The sequence below is a fragment of the Camelus dromedarius genome, chromosome 5 (assembly GCF_036321535.1).
Source record: "Camelus dromedarius isolate mCamDro1 chromosome 5, mCamDro1.pat, whole genome shotgun sequence".
In the NCBI taxonomy this organism is placed as follows: domain Eukaryota; kingdom Metazoa; phylum Chordata; class Mammalia; order Artiodactyla; family Camelidae; genus Camelus; species Camelus dromedarius.
In genome coordinates, this window is record NC_087440.1 from 4119383 (window position 1) to 4137715 (window position 18333).

Here is an 18333-nt window from a genome sequence, read left to right on the forward strand (position 1 = left end):
TTTACTCTACGTAATAAGTTAATTTCTATCCTATGCGTCTAAGAGCAAAGTACTGTCATCGAGACATTTTAAAATACTCATTAATTTCACTTTCTCTTAGCTTTCTTCTCTCACAAAACTCTACTTAAGAAAGGCTACTAACCAGTTAAAAAAATTAAATGTTAACAACAAACTCGTAGTGAAGGTAGAATGAAATGCTAAAAATGCTCAATCCCAAAAAAAGAACGAGTAATAAAATAGATGAGAAAGACAGAAGAACATCAAAATGGTAAATATAAACCTAACCAGAATGGGTCATTATATTAAATGTAAAATTTTTTATGGAATTAAAAAACAGAGATTGATTTACAAAGTAAGATTCAATTACATACTGTTTATGAGCCCTACTTTACAAGGGTACAGATACGTTAAAACTGAAAGGATGGAAGAAGACGTACACGCTCACAATAAATAGGAAAGCTGGACTGGCTCTGTGAATACTGGAAAACTAGGTTTCAGAGCGAGGAACGATGTCCCTGTGAGGGACATCGTGAAATGACAGAAGGGAAAAGAGTGATCCATCAGGAGGGTGTGACTTCAAGTGCGCCTGCCGCTGTGAGAACAGAACTTCAGATGCTTGAGGCAGAAATTCTCAGAACGAAAAGGAGAAATGCGTAAATCCACTGTTTCTCCTGGAGATTTCGTAGTTGATGGAGCAAATGGAAAGAAAGTAAGTGAAGATACAGAAACCTTGAAATGTATTTGGAACAGCTTGGCCTGAGTGATCTTTTCGGAGTACTCTACCCAATGACCACAGAATTCAAGTTGTCTTTAAAGTTTACGTGGAATAGCCATCAAAATAGGAAGATGGACCATAAAATAAATTTTAATGAATTTTAAAGGATTGAGATAATACAGGCCATATTCTCCGACCCTGACAGAGTTAAATTAGAAACCATTAACTGAAACTTACATGCAAACCCTCTAGATACTTGGAAATTCAAAGAATACTGGGTACACCTATGGGTCAAAAGAGAAATCAGAAAATATTTTGACCTTAAGGAAAATGAAAACAACATTAACTTTTGTGAGACGGTGCTAAAGCAACAGAGCAATCAGAGTTTTAAAAGCTTTTATGAGAAAATAAAAAGATCTGCCATCAGTGACTGAACCTCCACTTTTAACAAAGAAGAGGAAGTTAGTGGAAAAGACTTGGTATCAACAATAGAGAAACATTAATAAAACCCAAAGCCCATAGTTTGAGAATGTGAGGAAAAAAAAATTAAGACTGCTAGCTAACCTGATAATCAAGAAACAGAGGAAAAAAAAAAGAAGACACAAATTGCCAGTGTCGAGATAGGTCATCACTGCATATCCTACAGATATTAAAGGGTTATGAGAGAATCTTAAAATAACTTTATGTCAGGAAATTCACCAAAACTAACACTAGAAGAAATAGAAAATCTAAAATACTTTCACTTTATATATATATAAATGAGTAGTAAAAGTTAGATGAGAAAGATAGAAAAGAAATATCAAAACGGTAAATTTAAACTTAACCAGAATGGGTAATTATATTAAATGTAAAGTTTTCTATGGAATTAAAAAACAAAGATTTTATATATATATATATATATATATATATATATATATATATATATATATATATATATATATATATTTAAAAAATATATATATATATTTAAAAAATATATATATATATATATTTAAAAAATATATATATATATATATAATTGAATCCGTAATTAAAAATTTTTCCAGAAAGAAAACTCTGGGCATGATGGTTGTGCTGGTGAATCTACCAACCATTTGTGGAAGAAACATTACCAATCCTGCCTGAGTTCTTTGAGAAAACAGAGGAGAGGACAGGTCTCAAGTTATTTGATGAGGCTTCCATTATTTTCCTGCCAAGTCAAACAAAGACACTAAAACAGGGAATCTACAGACCAGTATGTCTCATGGAAACGTATGTAAAAATTCTTAAAACTTTAGTGCATTAAACTCAAAAATATATAAAAAGATAAGTTGGGTGTGGGAGGTGAACTGTCTGGTACATGAGCTCCCTGGTGGATGTTCTGTTCGGGAATGTTACTGGGAATGCTGGGAAGGGGGCCTGAGGCAGATGCATTTCTTCTTCTGTCTTTGGCTTTGTGTCTGAAATGCCAAAAGGCTGGGGGAGAGATGACGGGGTAGGGTTCTGACTCTGATTTGAACGACTGATGTAACGCGGCGGGAGTTTGATGACCTCCTGCCCTCCCAGCTCTGCCACTTCCTTGTATGGGCCGCAGCCCCGTCACTCGCCCACCCTGGCTGAGTGGCTTGACGCTGTGCAGAATTAAGTGATGAGAGCTGTTCTGCACACCGTGGATTCAGCCCTCAGTCACTGGCCAGTAAACATTCACTAATTTTTTTTTTTAATTAAAAAAGATGTCACTAAATGGGACTTACCTGATGTATAAAACAATACAGTTCATCATATTAACAGAATAAAAGAAAAATTCCATGATCATCTCAATATTGGCAGAAAAAAGCATTTGACAGAATTCAGTGTTGATTCATAATTTAGAAAAGGAAAGAAACTCTTACTAAATTAGAATAGCAGGGTGCTTCCTCAGTCTGGCCAAAGGCTTGTATAAAATTCCTACCGCTGACATCCTCAGTGATGAAAACCTGAACCCTTCCCACAAATAATGCAAACAAGGCAAAAATGTGCACTTTCATTGCTGCTATTCAACATTGTACTGTAGGTTCTAGCCCGTGTAGAAAGGCAAGGAGAAACGAAAGGCATACGGGCTGGAAAGAACTCTATTCACAAGTGCCCCATGAGCACGTTCAGACAGAGTCTTAAGACGTTTACCGAAAACATCATTAGAACTAGTGGTCGGATCGAGCAGTCTCTGACTAGGAGGTCAACATATAAACCATCAGTTGTCCTTCTGTGTACTAGTGATGAGCAACTGCAGAATAAAATTTAAAAATCACTCCCATTTACAGTAGCGTCAACGAACATGAAATATTTAGGAATAAATTTGACAAACTCTGTATAAGATCCATACACTCAAAACTATCAAACGTGGTGGAGGGAAATGAAAGAAGACAAATCAATGGCGAGGTGCATAACATGTTTATGTAGTAGAAGATGCAGAATTGTTATGTCTTTTCTCCCCAAATTGACCTATAGATTTAGTGCAAGCTTAGCTAAAATCCTCGCAGCTTTTTTTTTTGTTGTTGTTGTTGTAAAATGGCAAGGTGATTCTTAAATTTATATGGAGATGGAAAGAACAAAGTTGGTTGAATTACGCTTCCTGATTTCCAGATTTACTATAAAGAAATCAAGACAGCATCATCCTGGTGTGAGCACAGGCATACAGAATAGAAATTCCAGAAATAGACTCCCATGTACATGATCAGGGAAGTGGGGAGGGACAGCAGTGGAAGTCCCACTTGTCGTCTGGTTATAAGACATATAGAATTTCAGAAGAATCTTGGTCCTATTTTTATTAGCAAATGTTATTTTAGAACAGATTTTATGAAGTGCTATTTTACGCCACGAAATAAACCCATAAGCTTAATGGCTGCAATCTGGGTTGATGTAGATTTGTTTTACACTTTAAGCCTCACTAACTGATTTAATAGACTCACCAAAAACAATTTCAAATACTTCCATAGATTACAAATGATCAACCCCTGTTGTTTTTAAAATAAATTGAAAGCGAAATAAAACGTTTATATGACATTATTTAAATTTAATTATCCTTAATTCCTGTAAAAGAGCAGATAAAAGTGCCAGAACTTAGAACTTGTCTTCCATGTATTTTTAAAATCGAGCTGCATAATTTATAGTGCCTCAGTTCACAAGCAATTAGCTTGTTTTTTGGAAATTAAAAAAAAAGACATTTTCTAAGTTAATTCACATGATACTTCTGATTTTAAATAACAAAGATCATAGCTTCACTGTGTACCAAGTTAGCATTTGATAGTTTAAAATAAAAACAACTCTATGATTCTGTAAGAGAGCGTTATAAATAGCTTTTAGATATAAAACATGTACATACACACGCATAGGCACATTTAATCATTAAAAATTGCTTGTCAGGATAGTCATGGAAATGTCCTCGTCACGATGTTTCTCAGATCTATTTCAGACTTAACGTGTGTATTACTATATTTATCTTTATCTGATCAGCCCTTGCTGCGCGGTTTGGTTATTTTATTTTATTTTATTTTATTTTTTTTAACATTTTTTATTGATTTATAATCATTTTACAATGTTGTGTCAAATTCCAGTGTTCAGCACAATTTTTCAGTTATTCATGGACATATACACACTCATTGTCACATTTTTTTCTCTGTGAGTTATAACATTTTGGTTTGGTTATTTTATTACAAGCAGCTGTGCAAAGCTTTTTCTTTTAAAAAGGACATTCTTTTGTAGCGCTGCCTGCCGTCACTCACACATTGCACGTTTGGGCAGCAAGTTAACAGCAAGTCCACTGTAGAACTCGATGAGAGACACGATGTGACTATAATTTATGTCCGTGGAAAAACTACTCTTTTGGGACAGTTTAAATTGAAATCACTAATTTTTAAAAATCACAACGAAAGATACACTCAGGATTTTGTACCATCTCTCTGAAGAGTTTTCAACCATGAAACTTCTTATGACTGTATTTACTGTTCTGAGTGTTAATAGCGTGCCAGCGTTTAATTAGTTTGTTCTGATGCTGAGGAGTGTGTACATGTTCGCGTACACATTTAGTGAATTTATAAGACTGTCAGAAGGCTAAAATCCCAAACCTGTGGCCCAAATGGGAACTTCTGGGATATATAAACTCTTTAAGCCGAAACTTAAAATCTCACTGCAACTTTTGTATGACAGCATCCGACGTAGTTGACTTGCGAGTCTGTGCTGGATCCTGGGTCTGTTCGTGGCGTCCACAGATGGGATGAGCGTTAATCTCACGGTCTTGTATTTTGTCATCGAGCCTCAGGTGGATCACTGAACCTGGGAACCGTGTCTAGGGTCACATGGCTCACGAGGGATGTTTGATTCTAGTAGATGTATCGATTGCCTCACTCCACCACTCAGAATTGTTAGTTAAGAGCAGTGCTTTGCTATCGGGGAAGTAATCTTCACGGTGTAAACCCGTTGGGTTGACAGCGCATAAATGGTCACCAATATAAATACTTTTTGACTTCTTGTGTTAACTGTAGAGATGCTGGAACAATTTACCATTTTATTAGCTGTCTCAATTTATTTTTGTTTCTGCCGCCACTCTGTTAATTCGGATTTCTGTGACCTGCTGCCTGAGCTCATCCAGCACCTTGTGATTAGTCCCTGGGCTTGTGGTTACCAGGGGGGTGGAGGGTGGGAAGGGATAGACTGGGATTTCAAAATTGTAGAATAGACTACACTGTATAGCACAGGGAAATATACACAAAATGTTATGATAACTCACAGAGAAAAAAATGTGACAATGAGTGTGTATATGTCCATGAATAACTGAAAAATTGTGCTGAACACTGGAATTTGACACAACATTGTAAAATGATTATGAATCAATAAAAAATGTTAAAAAAAAAAATAAAACCACCCTGCCTGGCGCTGATGCGAGGTGTCAGCCCTTCTCAGCTTGTGCTTGAGCTGTAAGCTCTTCTAAGGTGGGACCCTTAAATAATGTATGCCTCATTAGGAGGTAGTACGGAGCCTTATACTCTGACTTGGTGGAGAGAGGGCGAATAAAAAGACGTCTGCTATTTTTTAAAATTTTATTGAGTTATAGTCAGTTTACAATGGTGTGTCAATTTCCAGTGTAGAGCGCAATTTGACTTTCACTATTTTAAGGGGCAAAAAAGCTCTCACTGTAACTGTGGTATTACTATTTCTTCAAAATATTAAGGAAACATCTACCTAAAGAGACATTAAAGGTGCAAATGTCAGTAGAAGTAACAGTTCAACTCTGTAAGGTTTAATGACTTCCTTTGGCTTAAGAATGTACGAACAGTGCACGTCTCAGCTGACATAAAGGGGTGTATTTAAGACACGTTGTGGCATAATTCCGGTTCCAAGACTCGCAGCCTCCCCTGGGCCTTGGATGTGAGCATTCCGGATCCCCACCCAAGTGGCTCATTAGCCCCTTGGCATCTCTGTGGTTCACATTCCTTACCTCACCCCTGGGAACTGGCCCTTTCTCCTGTGACAGCAGTGCCATTAATGACGCCACCGCCCACAGCTCACCCCGCCTGCGAGCCCCCCCACCTCCAACCTGACATCTAGCCGCACCACATGGTGAGCCAGGCTGCGCTCGTCGCCCCTGTCCTCTGAGGGCCGTGCCTCTGAGGACGTTCACTGCTAAAATTAGCTTTTCCCCAGGTGAAGGGAAATGTCAGATGACTTCGGAAAATGTGTAACTTCGAAACTGTGCAAAAATTACAGAACAGCATTTGAAGTGGAATAATCTTTGTTTTTTACAGGGTTTGTTTCTGAATGATTACTCTTCCAAATAATTAGAAAGCTTCTGTAAAATTAATGTTTCTAGGTGATTCTGGCATCATATGTTACTTCCATTTTCCTCTCTGAGAAAAAAGGTTTGTACATGTAGAAGAGGCACTGGTTTTATATTTTTAAAGGGAAGTTAACCAAATAAACATTATATTTAATAGCATCTTCATCATTCTGCTTTTCCAAATTTCTAAACCTTGCTACGTGTGGTCTGTGCACTAGCAGTTTGGGGGGGGCATGTTAGATGTACGGACTCCCCAGGCCCCTCCCTGACCCCCGAATCTTCATCTCCATTTTAACAAGGTGCTTGGGGCTGTGTGTGCACATGGCAAGCACCCTGTCTGGGTCAGCTGGTGATAAAAGTGAATGGGTATGATTCCCATTGAGAGGAGCACTCTGTTTACAAAACTGAATTGATGGTCTTAAAAACAAACCAACAAACAAATGGCGGTGTAGACCATACATACAAACATACAAATCACGTTTGGAAGAATTCTAATTAAGATCCTTGCCTAAGCCTCAGGAGATTGCCGCCTCTGAGAAAGGTTTTTCAGCACGTGATTTAGGAAGAGGATTTGGGTAGGTTAAAATTGATAACCAAAACCCCCAAACAGGGACAAAAGGCATTTTTTCCTGCCGCTGTGCGTTTATCCTTTCACTTCCTGGAGTCCTTTGCTGTGCTTCTTACTTACAGCCTCTTGCATTTTAATTCAAAAGACGCTTTTAAATATGCCATTGAATTCTGATTCATCACCTGTAAACAACTTTTAGGAATTTAAAATGTGATCAAATAACCGGATTCCATCTGGAGGATGGCGGTTTTCTAAGACAAAAGTAATGTGTCCCTTCTCACAGAGGACTTCCAGTTTTTCTCTCTGTGACCCTCACACGTCCTGAAGGACCTATTTGGACCTTGAGCGTTTGTGTGCTGTGGGAGGACACATCTTAATAAGGTGTCATCGTGGTTGGTTACTGATGCCCAGGGAAGAAAGATACAGATCCAGTGCCCGAAACGGATGCTGCCTGAGCCCCTCGTTAGTCAGTAGGTCAGCCCCTTTGCCGGCTTCTGTCGTACACTGATGGGTGTGGTGCTGTGCCAAGCTCTTTATCTCCTCTTACCTGCTTAACTAACTTGTAAGGAGATTTGCTGAACAGGGAAAAGCCCTCTGCTGGACACACACCACCTGCGTGCAGTTTTCTGTGTCACAGCGTGCTGTGGACTCCGGGTCACCTGCTGCTGCAACAGAATGTGACCACTGCTGTTTCCTTAAGACCTTGCAAATCTCCGAAAATAAAACTTCCATCCACTGTCTTACAACCACTGTTGCTTCTATGCCATGGATCCAGCAAAGGGAATTTTACTGAGATGTACAACATGATTTGCGTAAATAATAATTAAAACCTGTTTGCATTTTAGGGCCCTGTTGCAATGAGAGTGGCAAAGTTAGCAATTAATCAAGGGATGGAGGTGAGTGCCTCAGGCTTGGGGTTTTTGTTGGAATAGGTGGTGGAGATTTAACTGATGTGAACCGTTATTTTGTTAATAGTCTGAGGTAGAGCTGTTTGCTGCAGCTGCTACTGAGAGCGTCTGAGGCTCCTTCTCGCTGCATCACTGATTTCGTTCCGCGTATAGCTGTTTTGCTTCAGGATCATAGTCCCGGAATTCAGTTGTCTCGCTGACTCCCGCTGATTTTGCCATTGAGTTCATGGAGCGGTTTACTGGCTAGTAGTTCATAGAAAACCAAAGGAAAGGGGCATTCTGTGTATTCTCAGCACCAGTATCATTAAGTACTGTCCCAAGGAGAGCTTCCTAACTCAAAGCTCCTCCTAAAGATGGAGACCATCTTTAAGTTCTCCGCGTGCTTTCTGCAGCAGGACACACAGAAGCCCTGTAGGGGCCCCGGGTTACCCCAGAGAGATGGCTCCGAAGGGGCAGAGGCCCCAGGCGGGGGGAGGAGGAGGCAGGGCAAGGGGGTGATGCGGGTACCCAATTATACTGGGCTTTTGTTTTTTTCTAATTACTTTTATTTATTTGGGGGAAGGGGGCAGTAGTTAGGTTTATTTGCTCAATGGAGGCACCAGGGATTGAACCGTGTGCACGCTAAGCAGGCACTCTGCCACCGAGCTCCACCCTCCCCCTTACACTGGGCTTTTTATTATCATAAGAAGTTCTGAATATTCTGAGCATTTTGAAGGAAGATACTTCTTCCTTGCAGACCCAGAGGCCACGGTATCTTCATGGCCTCCACAGCGTTAAAGGAGGTTGAATTCATTAGCAATAAATATATATTTTTCATTTACAAAGTATTTGATTGTTTTTTTTAATTCTTACATAGCAGTAACAATATTAATAGCAAAGACCCGCTATGACCCCACTATGTGCAGACCATATATATATAAATTGTACTTTATGAAGACTTGACCTGGAAGAACTCATTCGACCCTTGCAGTAACCCCAGCTGGTACCTACTGTAATTAGCCGCCCTGAGGCTGCAGCTGTGTAGGAGGGCTTCGCAGCTCCCGTGTGGTGGGGTCAGAATTTGAACCCAGGCGGCCTGGCTCCAGAGTTTCTCATGCTGGTCATACTTCTGATTACACTGAAAGAGTCTGTTCTTTTAGAATAAGGTTATTCAGCTTGAATTTATGTGTATATTGAGGATACCATATTCTTATTGCTGAAACGACGTACCTTTTTATCCTCAGGTCGATCTGGTCACAGGATTAGCCATCGAAGAAGCGTGCTACGCTCAGGTATATCACACAGTCACGTTCAGTGAGGACAGCCCTTCCCTCCGTGTAAGTCAGCTGCATTATGGATCGCTGAGCGAGGTGGCACTCGTGCCTATCCTGGAACCATACAGATGAGTTAAAACTACTTGTTTCTGCTATTTGACTTAACAGCTCTTACACTGATTCTGTTGCCCATGCTGATGACTCCTGCCTCTGTAGTTCAGAAAACTCTTAGAATAATTAAGTTAGTACCATTCATGCTGTAGCTGTCTCTCTGACTCATGTTGTATTTTGTGGGTGTGGCCTTGAACCCTCACGCCAGCGTGGAGAGGTGAGAAGAAGGCGGCAGTGAGCACGTGCCTGCTGGGAAGTATTGGTGTTGGAGACACATTGGCTTTTCCCGACGTTCTGAGCCTCTCCTCCTACCCTGAAAGTTCACTCATTCAACTATGTACACAGTTTTCTTTTTTGTACACAAATGAATAAGGCTTTCTGTAGAGGAACAAATCTTCCTTCCTCCCTTCCTTTCTTCCATCCTTTTTTTAAATGGAGGATATAACTTTGTTTAAGGGCATCTAAAGTAGCAGAAGAATTTTGTTCTACCTTTCCTGAGAATTGGAAACGGTGTCAGCTCCCACTTAGGCATGGCAGCATCATAAATTAGGAGCAGTAGCCAGAGTGCGCTCTGCGCCTGGTCTGTATATGTAAATTACCACCTGTCATTGATGAGCACATGCCATGGATGAACTAAATTACCAGCCTCTTACACATGGACAACCTCAGAGTTTGAAGAAAAATTTTAAAAGCATATCTGGCCACACCTTATCAAGTGTAAGGGAACAGAAATCATGCAAAGTGTTCTGTCAGACCACAGTGGAATTAAACTAGAAGTCAATAACAGCAAGATAGATGGAAAATCCCACCTACTGATGATGAGAAGTAACCTTTTTAATAAGGTTAAACGACACACTTCTAAATAACATGTGTGTCAAAGAGGGAGCCTCAGGGGGAATTAAAATACATTTTGAATTAAATCAAAATGAAAATACAACTTATCAAAATTTGTGAGAATGCATCAAAAACAGTGCTTCGAGAGAAATTTATAGCATTGAATGCGTGTGTCAGAAAAGAAAGATCTGAAATCAGTACTCACTTCCTACCTTAATGAAAGTGGGGAAAAGACGAGCAAATTAAGTTCAAAGTCAGCAGAAGACTATCAGTAGTACTTCAGAGCAGAAGGCAATGAAATTGAAAATAGACAATAGATAAAAAACAAAACCAAAAATTGGTTCTTCATAAAGATCTATAAAATTGACAGTTTCCAGTCAGGCTAATCAAGGAAAAAAGGCAGCAGATAAAAATTATATCAGAAATACAGGAAAGATCATTACTGCTGATCCCATGGACATTGAAAGGATAATAAAGGAATGCTATGAACAACTATATGCTCACAAATTTCATAGCCTAGAGGAAATGGATCAATTCCTTGAAAGACACAGTATACCAAAATTCACCAAAGGAGAAATAGCTCATCTGAATAGTCCTATGTTTGTCAAAGAAATTGCAGCAATGACTAACAGACTTCCAAAATAGGAAGCACCAGGCCCAGGTGGTTTCATTGGTGAATTCTACCAGACATTTAAGGAAGAAATTATACCAGTTCTCTGTAGTCTTTTCCAGACATTGGAAGCAGAAGGAGTACTTCCTAACTTATTCCATGAGGACAGTATTATCCTGATAACAAAACTAAAGACATTACAAGAAAGGAAAACTATAGAACATTACCTCTCCTGAATGTAGACACAGAAATCCTCAATAAAATATTAGCAAACCCCCCAAAAAAGTATAAATACATGTACATATTAGCAAGCTAAATCCAGCAATGTATAAAAAGAATTATATGCCACAACCAAGTGAGATTTTTTTTTCCCGATATGCAAGTCTGGTTCAACACTCAAAAATTTATTTAATTCATCACATCAGCAAGCTAAACAGGAAAAATCATATGATTGTATCAACAAGCAGAAAAAGCATTTGACAGAATTCAATACTTATTCATGATAAAAACTCTCAGCAAACTATGACTAGGTGGGAATTTCCCCAACTTTGTAAGAACTTCTACAGAAAACCTACTTAATGAATAGGAACATTGTAAGGATGTTCCCTCTCATCACTCCTTTTCAACATCTGCTAGGAGTCCTAGCTAATGTGAAAAGAGAAGAAAAAGGAATAAAAGATATATGGATTGGGACGGAAGATGTAAACTGTTTGTAAGTGATGTACTTGTCCATGTAGAACATCCCAAAGAATCAAGAAAAAACCCACCATAACTAACAAGCAGGCAGAGCAAGATTGCACGATGCAAGGTTAATATACGAAAGTCAGTTGCTTCCCTGTATACCAGCAGTGAAGAATTTGGGATTTGAAATAAAAAACACAACATAGTTTATATTAGGTCACACAAAAAATGCTTAGATAATAAATCTTAACAAAATATGTACAAGATCTATAGGGGGAAATCTGCGAAACTCTGATTAAAAAAAAACAAATAATTTAATAAAGAAATAACTTTACAAAGAAATAATTTACATAAATAGAAAGCCCATATTCATGGATAATAAGATTCAATATTAAGATGTCACTTCTTCCCAACTTGGTCATAGATTCAACGCAATCCCAATAAAAATTCCAGCAAGTTGCTTTGTTAATATTTGCAAACCAATCCTAAAGTGTATACAGAAAGTCCAAAGACCCAGATTAGCCAGCGCAATATTGAAAAACTAAAAAATTGGGGAAGTGACACTACCTGGCTCCAAGACTTACTGTAAAGCTGCCGTAATCAAGGAAGTGTGGTACTGGCAAAAGAAAAAACAAACTAATTAGTGGAACAGAATAGGGAGCCCAGAAGTAGATTCATACAAAAATAGTCAACTGGTCTTTGACAAAGAAGCAGAGGCAATTCAGTGGAGGAAGGATAGTCTTGAAAATGAAGACTGTCTTCATTTGCAGCAGCTGGACAATTACCAAAAAAAAAAAAAAAAAAAAAAAAAAAAAAAAGAATGAATCTTCACAAAAATTAACTCAAAATCACTATTTAGCCCAGGGAGCCATATTTAATGTCTTGTAGTAATTTATGGTGAAAAAGAATATGAAAACAAATATATGTATTTTCCTATATGACTGAAGTGTTGTGTTGTGCTGTACACCAGAAATTGACATAACATTATAAACTGATTATACTTCAGTAATATATATATATATATAAACAAATTTTTAATGTGTTTTAATTAACTCAAAATGGGTCATAGACCTAAATGTGAAATGAAAAACTATAAAACTTCTTGAAGATGACAGAAATTCTGGGAGACCTTGAGCTTGGCAATGGCTTTTTATAAAAAACACCAGAAGTATAATTCATGAAAGAAAAATCTTGTTGTTTGACTTTATTAAAATTAACAACTTCTGTTCTGCAAAGACACTGTGAAGAGAATAAAAAGACAAGCCACGGACTGGGAGAAAAATCTTAGTAAAGCAGACCTGATGAAGGACGTATCTAAGACACACAGAGAACTTTTAAAGCTCAACAATGAGAAAATAACCTGTTAAAAAGTGGGGGTAAGGTCTGAACAGATACCTCACCAAAATAGATGCACAGATGGCAAATAACTATAGGAAAAGATGCTCTACATCATATGTCGTTAAGAACGACAAAGAAAAACGAGACGCCACAATTTGGCCATTTCTTCACAAAGCCGTTGTCTCACCACATGATCTAGTGATGTTGCTGTTACATATTTACCCAAATTAGTTGAAAAGTTACATCCACACAAAAGCCTGCACACCGGTGTTTACAGCGCTTGTATTCATAATTGCCAGACTTGGAAACAACTAGGTGAATGGGCGAACTGTGGTATATCCGTACAGTGGGGCGTTACTTATCAGTAAGAGGAAAGAGCTATCCTGCCACGAAAGGACGTGAAGGAACCTTAACTGCATGCTGCTTAGTGAAGGATTTCAGTCCTAAGAGGCTGCATACTATGTGATTCCAACTGTTTGTCATTCTGGAGAAGACGACAGGGGCGGGGAGTCAGGGGTGACGTGGTGGAGCATCAGGGACGTTTAGGGCAGTGAAACTATTCTGTTCTCTGTGGTACTGCAGTGGTGGGCGCACGACATTCTGCGTTTGTCAAAATCCATGGGATATACGCACAGTAGACCCTGATGTAAATTATGGACTTTACTTACTAATACTGCATCAATATTGGTTCATTAATAGTAAGAAATGTGCCACATTAATGCAGGATGTTAATAACAGGGGGAGCAGTGAGGGGCCCGGAGGGAGTACACGGGAACTCTGAACTTCCTGCTCAGTTTTTTTTATGGACCTAAAATTGTCTAAAAAGTAAAATCTTAATTTTATTAAAGTATACGTGAAATGGGACAATAAGCGTTTGGAGTTAGGATGATAAATACGCTCCCATAACTGGCATTGTGCAGCTGACTGCTAGACGTCACCATTTAGGTTGCCTTTTAATTAGGTTCCCTTAGAAGCGCGGTAGCCTTGTTAATCTTCTGCAGTTGTTTTTACTTTTCGACATAGATGGCGCATTGTTTTGTTTGTCTTAGACTATTCCAACAAAAGACAGACTTGAAGGCCTTCTTGCTTTTAAAGAGAAGAGGACCCCTCGCTATAAAGGAGAATAGGAGAAACAGAAATGGTTAAATTGCCAGTGTCATAAAGGTACTTCTGGAAGCATCTCTCAGACCCAGATGTGCCTCGGTACCTGGAATCCCAATGGCCAAAGTGAAGAGCGAGTTACTCGTATACTGAGCTAGGTGTCTGGAGTGACCCCTGCGTGTACTTTGTCCCACTGTGCATCATCGCGTCCATTCAGATTTATAAAGCTGGTGACGAACACTGTCAAAACATCGACTCAGAATTAGGTACACATTTCTAAATACCTCCTGCATATGAGGCTTTCTGTTCTTAAATTTTTTAATGTGAATAATTTATATATATTGCACACTCTAGGAAATAATAATGATTGTATGTCTCCAGTGCTACCGTATGAAAATAAAATTATTTCTATATACCAAAAATGTGAAGTTATACCAAATAAAGTTCCTAAGGGATCATGCACATACGCAGCCGCACACGCACGTCTCATCCTGAAAGAGGAGCCGACAGGCAGAATTCTGAGTGAAAATGACCAAATACAAATGAAATCAGTGAAAAGAAAACTTGGACATTTTTCTCTTACCCCGTTCTTTTTGTACTGAATAAATCATCGCCTGTTGGATTTTAGATTCTCTCGGGTGACCTCTTTACGTGGTCAGTCCTAGACTACAGTGTGGACGGTGCAGAATTAATCCAGAAAGAGACCGGGGCCACCTGAAGGCCTGGATGCTGTTCACCTCCACGCCCCCCGCGAGCAGGCGGCCGGGCCCAGGAAGGAGACGGCGCAGCCAGGGTGGCCGTCCCAGCGGTGGAGTCCTGGATGAAGAGTGAAGCCTCCTCCCTGCTCCCCTGCCCTCAGCCCTTTACGCCTGGTTCCAGTCAGGACGGGCGGTGGGCGCAGCCCCTTTCGCCCCCTTCTGGCAGAAATGTCCTGCCTTCCTACCCCTGGAGGAGCTCGGGGTGTGTGAGTTTATACAGCCCTGCGTGGGGGACAGACAGGACGGGTGAGGGAAGTAGTGAACTGGAGAATCCAGGGCGGAGGGGAGAGAGGACCAGGGCGGCTCCCGGGGCGGATCTGCGCTGTTGCCTTTGCGTTTGATCAAAGCAGCCTACCTGCCCTGGCCGCGTCCCGGGCCACGTCCAGCAGCTGGCGATGCCCCACTGAGCCTGGACCGCGCCTGTTCCTCGCCGGCCCCGAGCACAGCAGCTGGGCATCACCGCCCCGAAGTCAAGCTTGGCACGTGCGTGACCTGTTCGTGCCTCCCCCCGGCTCAGCACCACGGCTCCCTTGCTCTTGGAAGCAGACTTGGAATGTTTAAAATCACTGAAACTTAATTTTTTTTTAACTTTGGGAAATTAGACTCAGTCTCAATTCGAAATACCTTGAAAAGAGGCAAATGTGGCCTTGGCCTCAGGGGTCCGGCGTCCTCACCACACACGTCCTTGTGCTCGGGGGCCCCTTTGCTGCTCACTCTGCCGATTTATGATGTTGGCTCAGCCGATGGGCATCCTTTGAAAGGAGCTTGTGAATTCTAAGATTCACCTTCAGCTCTGAGGTGGTGTGTACACTTGGCTGATAAACCCGCGCCCTTCATTTCATGCTGGATGATTTGCAGATAAAGTGCTGGTCCCTGTTTTCATGGCCCCTGAAAGGTTTCAGGACCGTTTTGTTCTGTCCATGTCGCGTTCCAGTGCCACCTGCATTTTAACTGAGTAGGAAAGAATTACGTTAACGGGGAGAAATATTGAGGGTGCCGAGTGACTTGACTCCCCTAACTTGGATTTGTAGTCTGTTGCTGAGGGAATGCATTTCCTAACAAGTGCTGATTAAGTCACTGGAGAGCATCTGAAAGCAGACGTCCTGTGGTAGCATCGGCGCGTCTTCCCGGCTGTCTGTCTAGACGTGTGCCTTCCCCTTGGTTTCTCTCCAGCAGAGCATCTTGCTGAGACGGACGGGGTCCCGACACCACCCTGGGCCCAGGGGCAGCAGCTGGGTGCTGCGGGCGCCCTGCGCTTCCCGGAGGGGGCGGCACCTGCGCTGGCCGGTGGACAGGCAGCCCCCTCTGTCTCCCTCCAGGGCTTGGAGTGCTGTCGCGTCCTTCCACTGAAACCACGTCACACTGACGTGGCTGGAGGTGCGGCAGGTGTATCCACACGTTCAGGTGAAGTTAAAAGACGACGGAGGGAGGATGATTAACTGGACACACATCATTCCAGGGGAAAAACATTCCGTATCAGCTCAGAGCAGGAGACTTACTGGTCTTGAAGGAACGTAGGGCTGGTTAATTTATAACTTACCTCTGAAGGAAACAGCAGTCTCCAAGCCACAGAGAGGCTCTGAGTCAAAAGTTGTAATCGTGGTCAAAATAAGACTCATTTTCTGTGCCTTAAAGGGACATTTCAGGTTTGTGTTGTGTTCAGTGAAAAACAGACCTGGTTCTCCTGTCTTTTTTTTTTTCCTTCTGGCTGTCAAAAAAACTGGTCGCAAAGTGTTACCTTTCTGCTAGCACTTAGCGCGGAGCTTTGCACATAGACTGGCGTCGTGGGGTGTCATTTTGTGGGTGCCGTTTTAACAGGAAATGCTGATTTCTTTCTGATGGACTCATGGCTGGCTGGCCATTCACCCTTTTCCTCATTTGACCTTAACTCCCTCTTCTGGTTAGGGGCCGCCCTACATGTGCTCTGATTTGGGGTCCAAAACTCCTGGCAGGCAGACGGACTTTTTCACTGTTCAATCACGTCATTATTGTTTGTCTCCCTACATAGTTAAATATTAACTAAAATGTGTGTCAGGATTTGCTGCGCTTTTTCAAAAGACAATAGAAATGATTTTCTTACGTTTAAAAAGAATGTGTACATGTGTCACAAAAGAAAACAAACAAAAAAAACACAGCATTTTAAAGTTCGTTGGCTATTCTACATTTTGAAATCGTGTCGCTCACCATGACAGCAGACCCCAAACTGTAATTCTCTGCTGGTCCCAAATAAACCCATTTTTGCTATTGAATAAATAAATAAATTAATTAGTTAATTAAAAAAAGAAAAAAAGTTCGTTGGCAGTATTCTGGTAAAATGAGAATCACTCTTCCGCAGAGATGAAACAGGCTGTAAGTACCTCCTTTTTGGGAATCTTCCGAAACCCAGCCGCCCCTCCGAGGGAGAGCCGCTAATCCTCAGACAACGTGGTGCGCGTTGTTCAGACCAGTCCTCGGGGCAGAGAACTGGGCCCCACCGGGGGGCATGAAGGAACCCAGGGATGCGTGAAGAGACGCCCCTCTTGGGGTCAGGCCAGCCCTCGTGACCCTGGGCCACGCAGCACAAGCGCCAAGGAGGCAGGTTGGCAGATGCCCTTCCTCCTAAGCTGACAGTTCCCTGGGACCAGCAAAGCGACCTCAGAGCCACCCGCCTGTCCGTTCCCGTTTTAAAGTACAGAAAACACAGGACGGTGTGTTTTCATTCCATGTGACTTTTTTGACAGAATCACTGAAGACGTGGATGTGAATGAGATGGGAGGTGAGGGCTGGGGATCCTCATGGTAAAATGGCGACAGTTTGTGAGGCCCTAAGTCCATCCTGTGAGCATCCGAAAAGGGGGGGGCACCGCTGTTCCCGGGGCCCAGAGCAGGAGGCTGGAGCCGAGCGGGATTCCAGGTGGGTGGAGGGGTCAGGAACTGGACCTGGGGCCGTTGCCCTGTCATTGCTGTCGAGCCTGAAAACAGCTGAACAACGCAACCCAAGGCGCTGTGTGAGCCAGCCTTTGCCCAGACCGGTTTCGGTGTCCCCATCACTTGGATTCCGAGACTAAATGTGCGGAATGAGCGGTCTGATGGGGGGACAGCTGGGGCGACAGCGCCAGCTATTCCTGCTCAGTGCCACCTCTGAACTGAGCGCTGTTTACCTGCGTGTTCCATCCAGTACTCCACAGCCTCAGGAAATGGGTTTGTCATTTTAGAGTTTAAGAAACTGAGGCAAGAGCTGGATTTGTGGCAGGCGTGCTGAATTCAGAGCCCCAGCGTTCACTCCCTTTCGCTCCCTTAGGCAAAGGTGGCATTTTGGAACTTCAGTATGGAGGAGGTTTAAAAGAAATTCTAAGATGTTACTTTATGCAATTCCTGTTTCTGTTACTGAGTTCTGTTCACCGCACGACAGGCCAATAAATTGGGAGACAAGGTATTGGGGCAAGGAATAGAGACTTTATTTGGAAAGCCAGCAGACCAAGATAATGGCAGACTAATGTCCTGGAGAACCAACTTCCCCATGTCAGACTTCAGGCTCCTTTTATACAAAAAAGGGGAGGGGGTGTGGTTGGTTGTTGCAGACTTCTTGGTGCAGGATTTCTTTCTTCTTGGAATCCTTTGTTCCTGCAGCTGTCCACGTGGGTCCCCTCATGGTGCTCCTGTAAAACCTCCAACAAAACAAACTTA

General features: G+C 41.6%; 2 protein-coding genes across 2 annotated transcripts in view; both read left to right on the forward strand.

The window, feature by feature from the left end:
• LOC116153408 (uncharacterized) overlaps positions 1 to 18082 on the forward strand; it is an 86702-nt gene extending 68620 nt beyond the window's left edge. Inside the window, exons 4-6 of the mRNA XM_064486354.1 lie at positions 7920 to 7970; positions 9206 to 9253; positions 13859 to 18082. Of these exons, the coding sequence (XP_064342424.1) occupies positions 7920 to 7970; positions 9206 to 9253; positions 13859 to 13936 (177 nt within the window). The 3' untranslated portion in view covers positions 13937 to 18082. The remainder of the gene's footprint in view (positions 1 to 7919; positions 7971 to 9205; positions 9254 to 13858) is intronic.
• LOC135321264 (ubiquitin carboxyl-terminal hydrolase 3-like) overlaps positions 1 to 18333 on the forward strand; it is a 289286-nt gene that overhangs the window by 73875 nt on the left and 197078 nt on the right. The window lies entirely within an intron of this gene.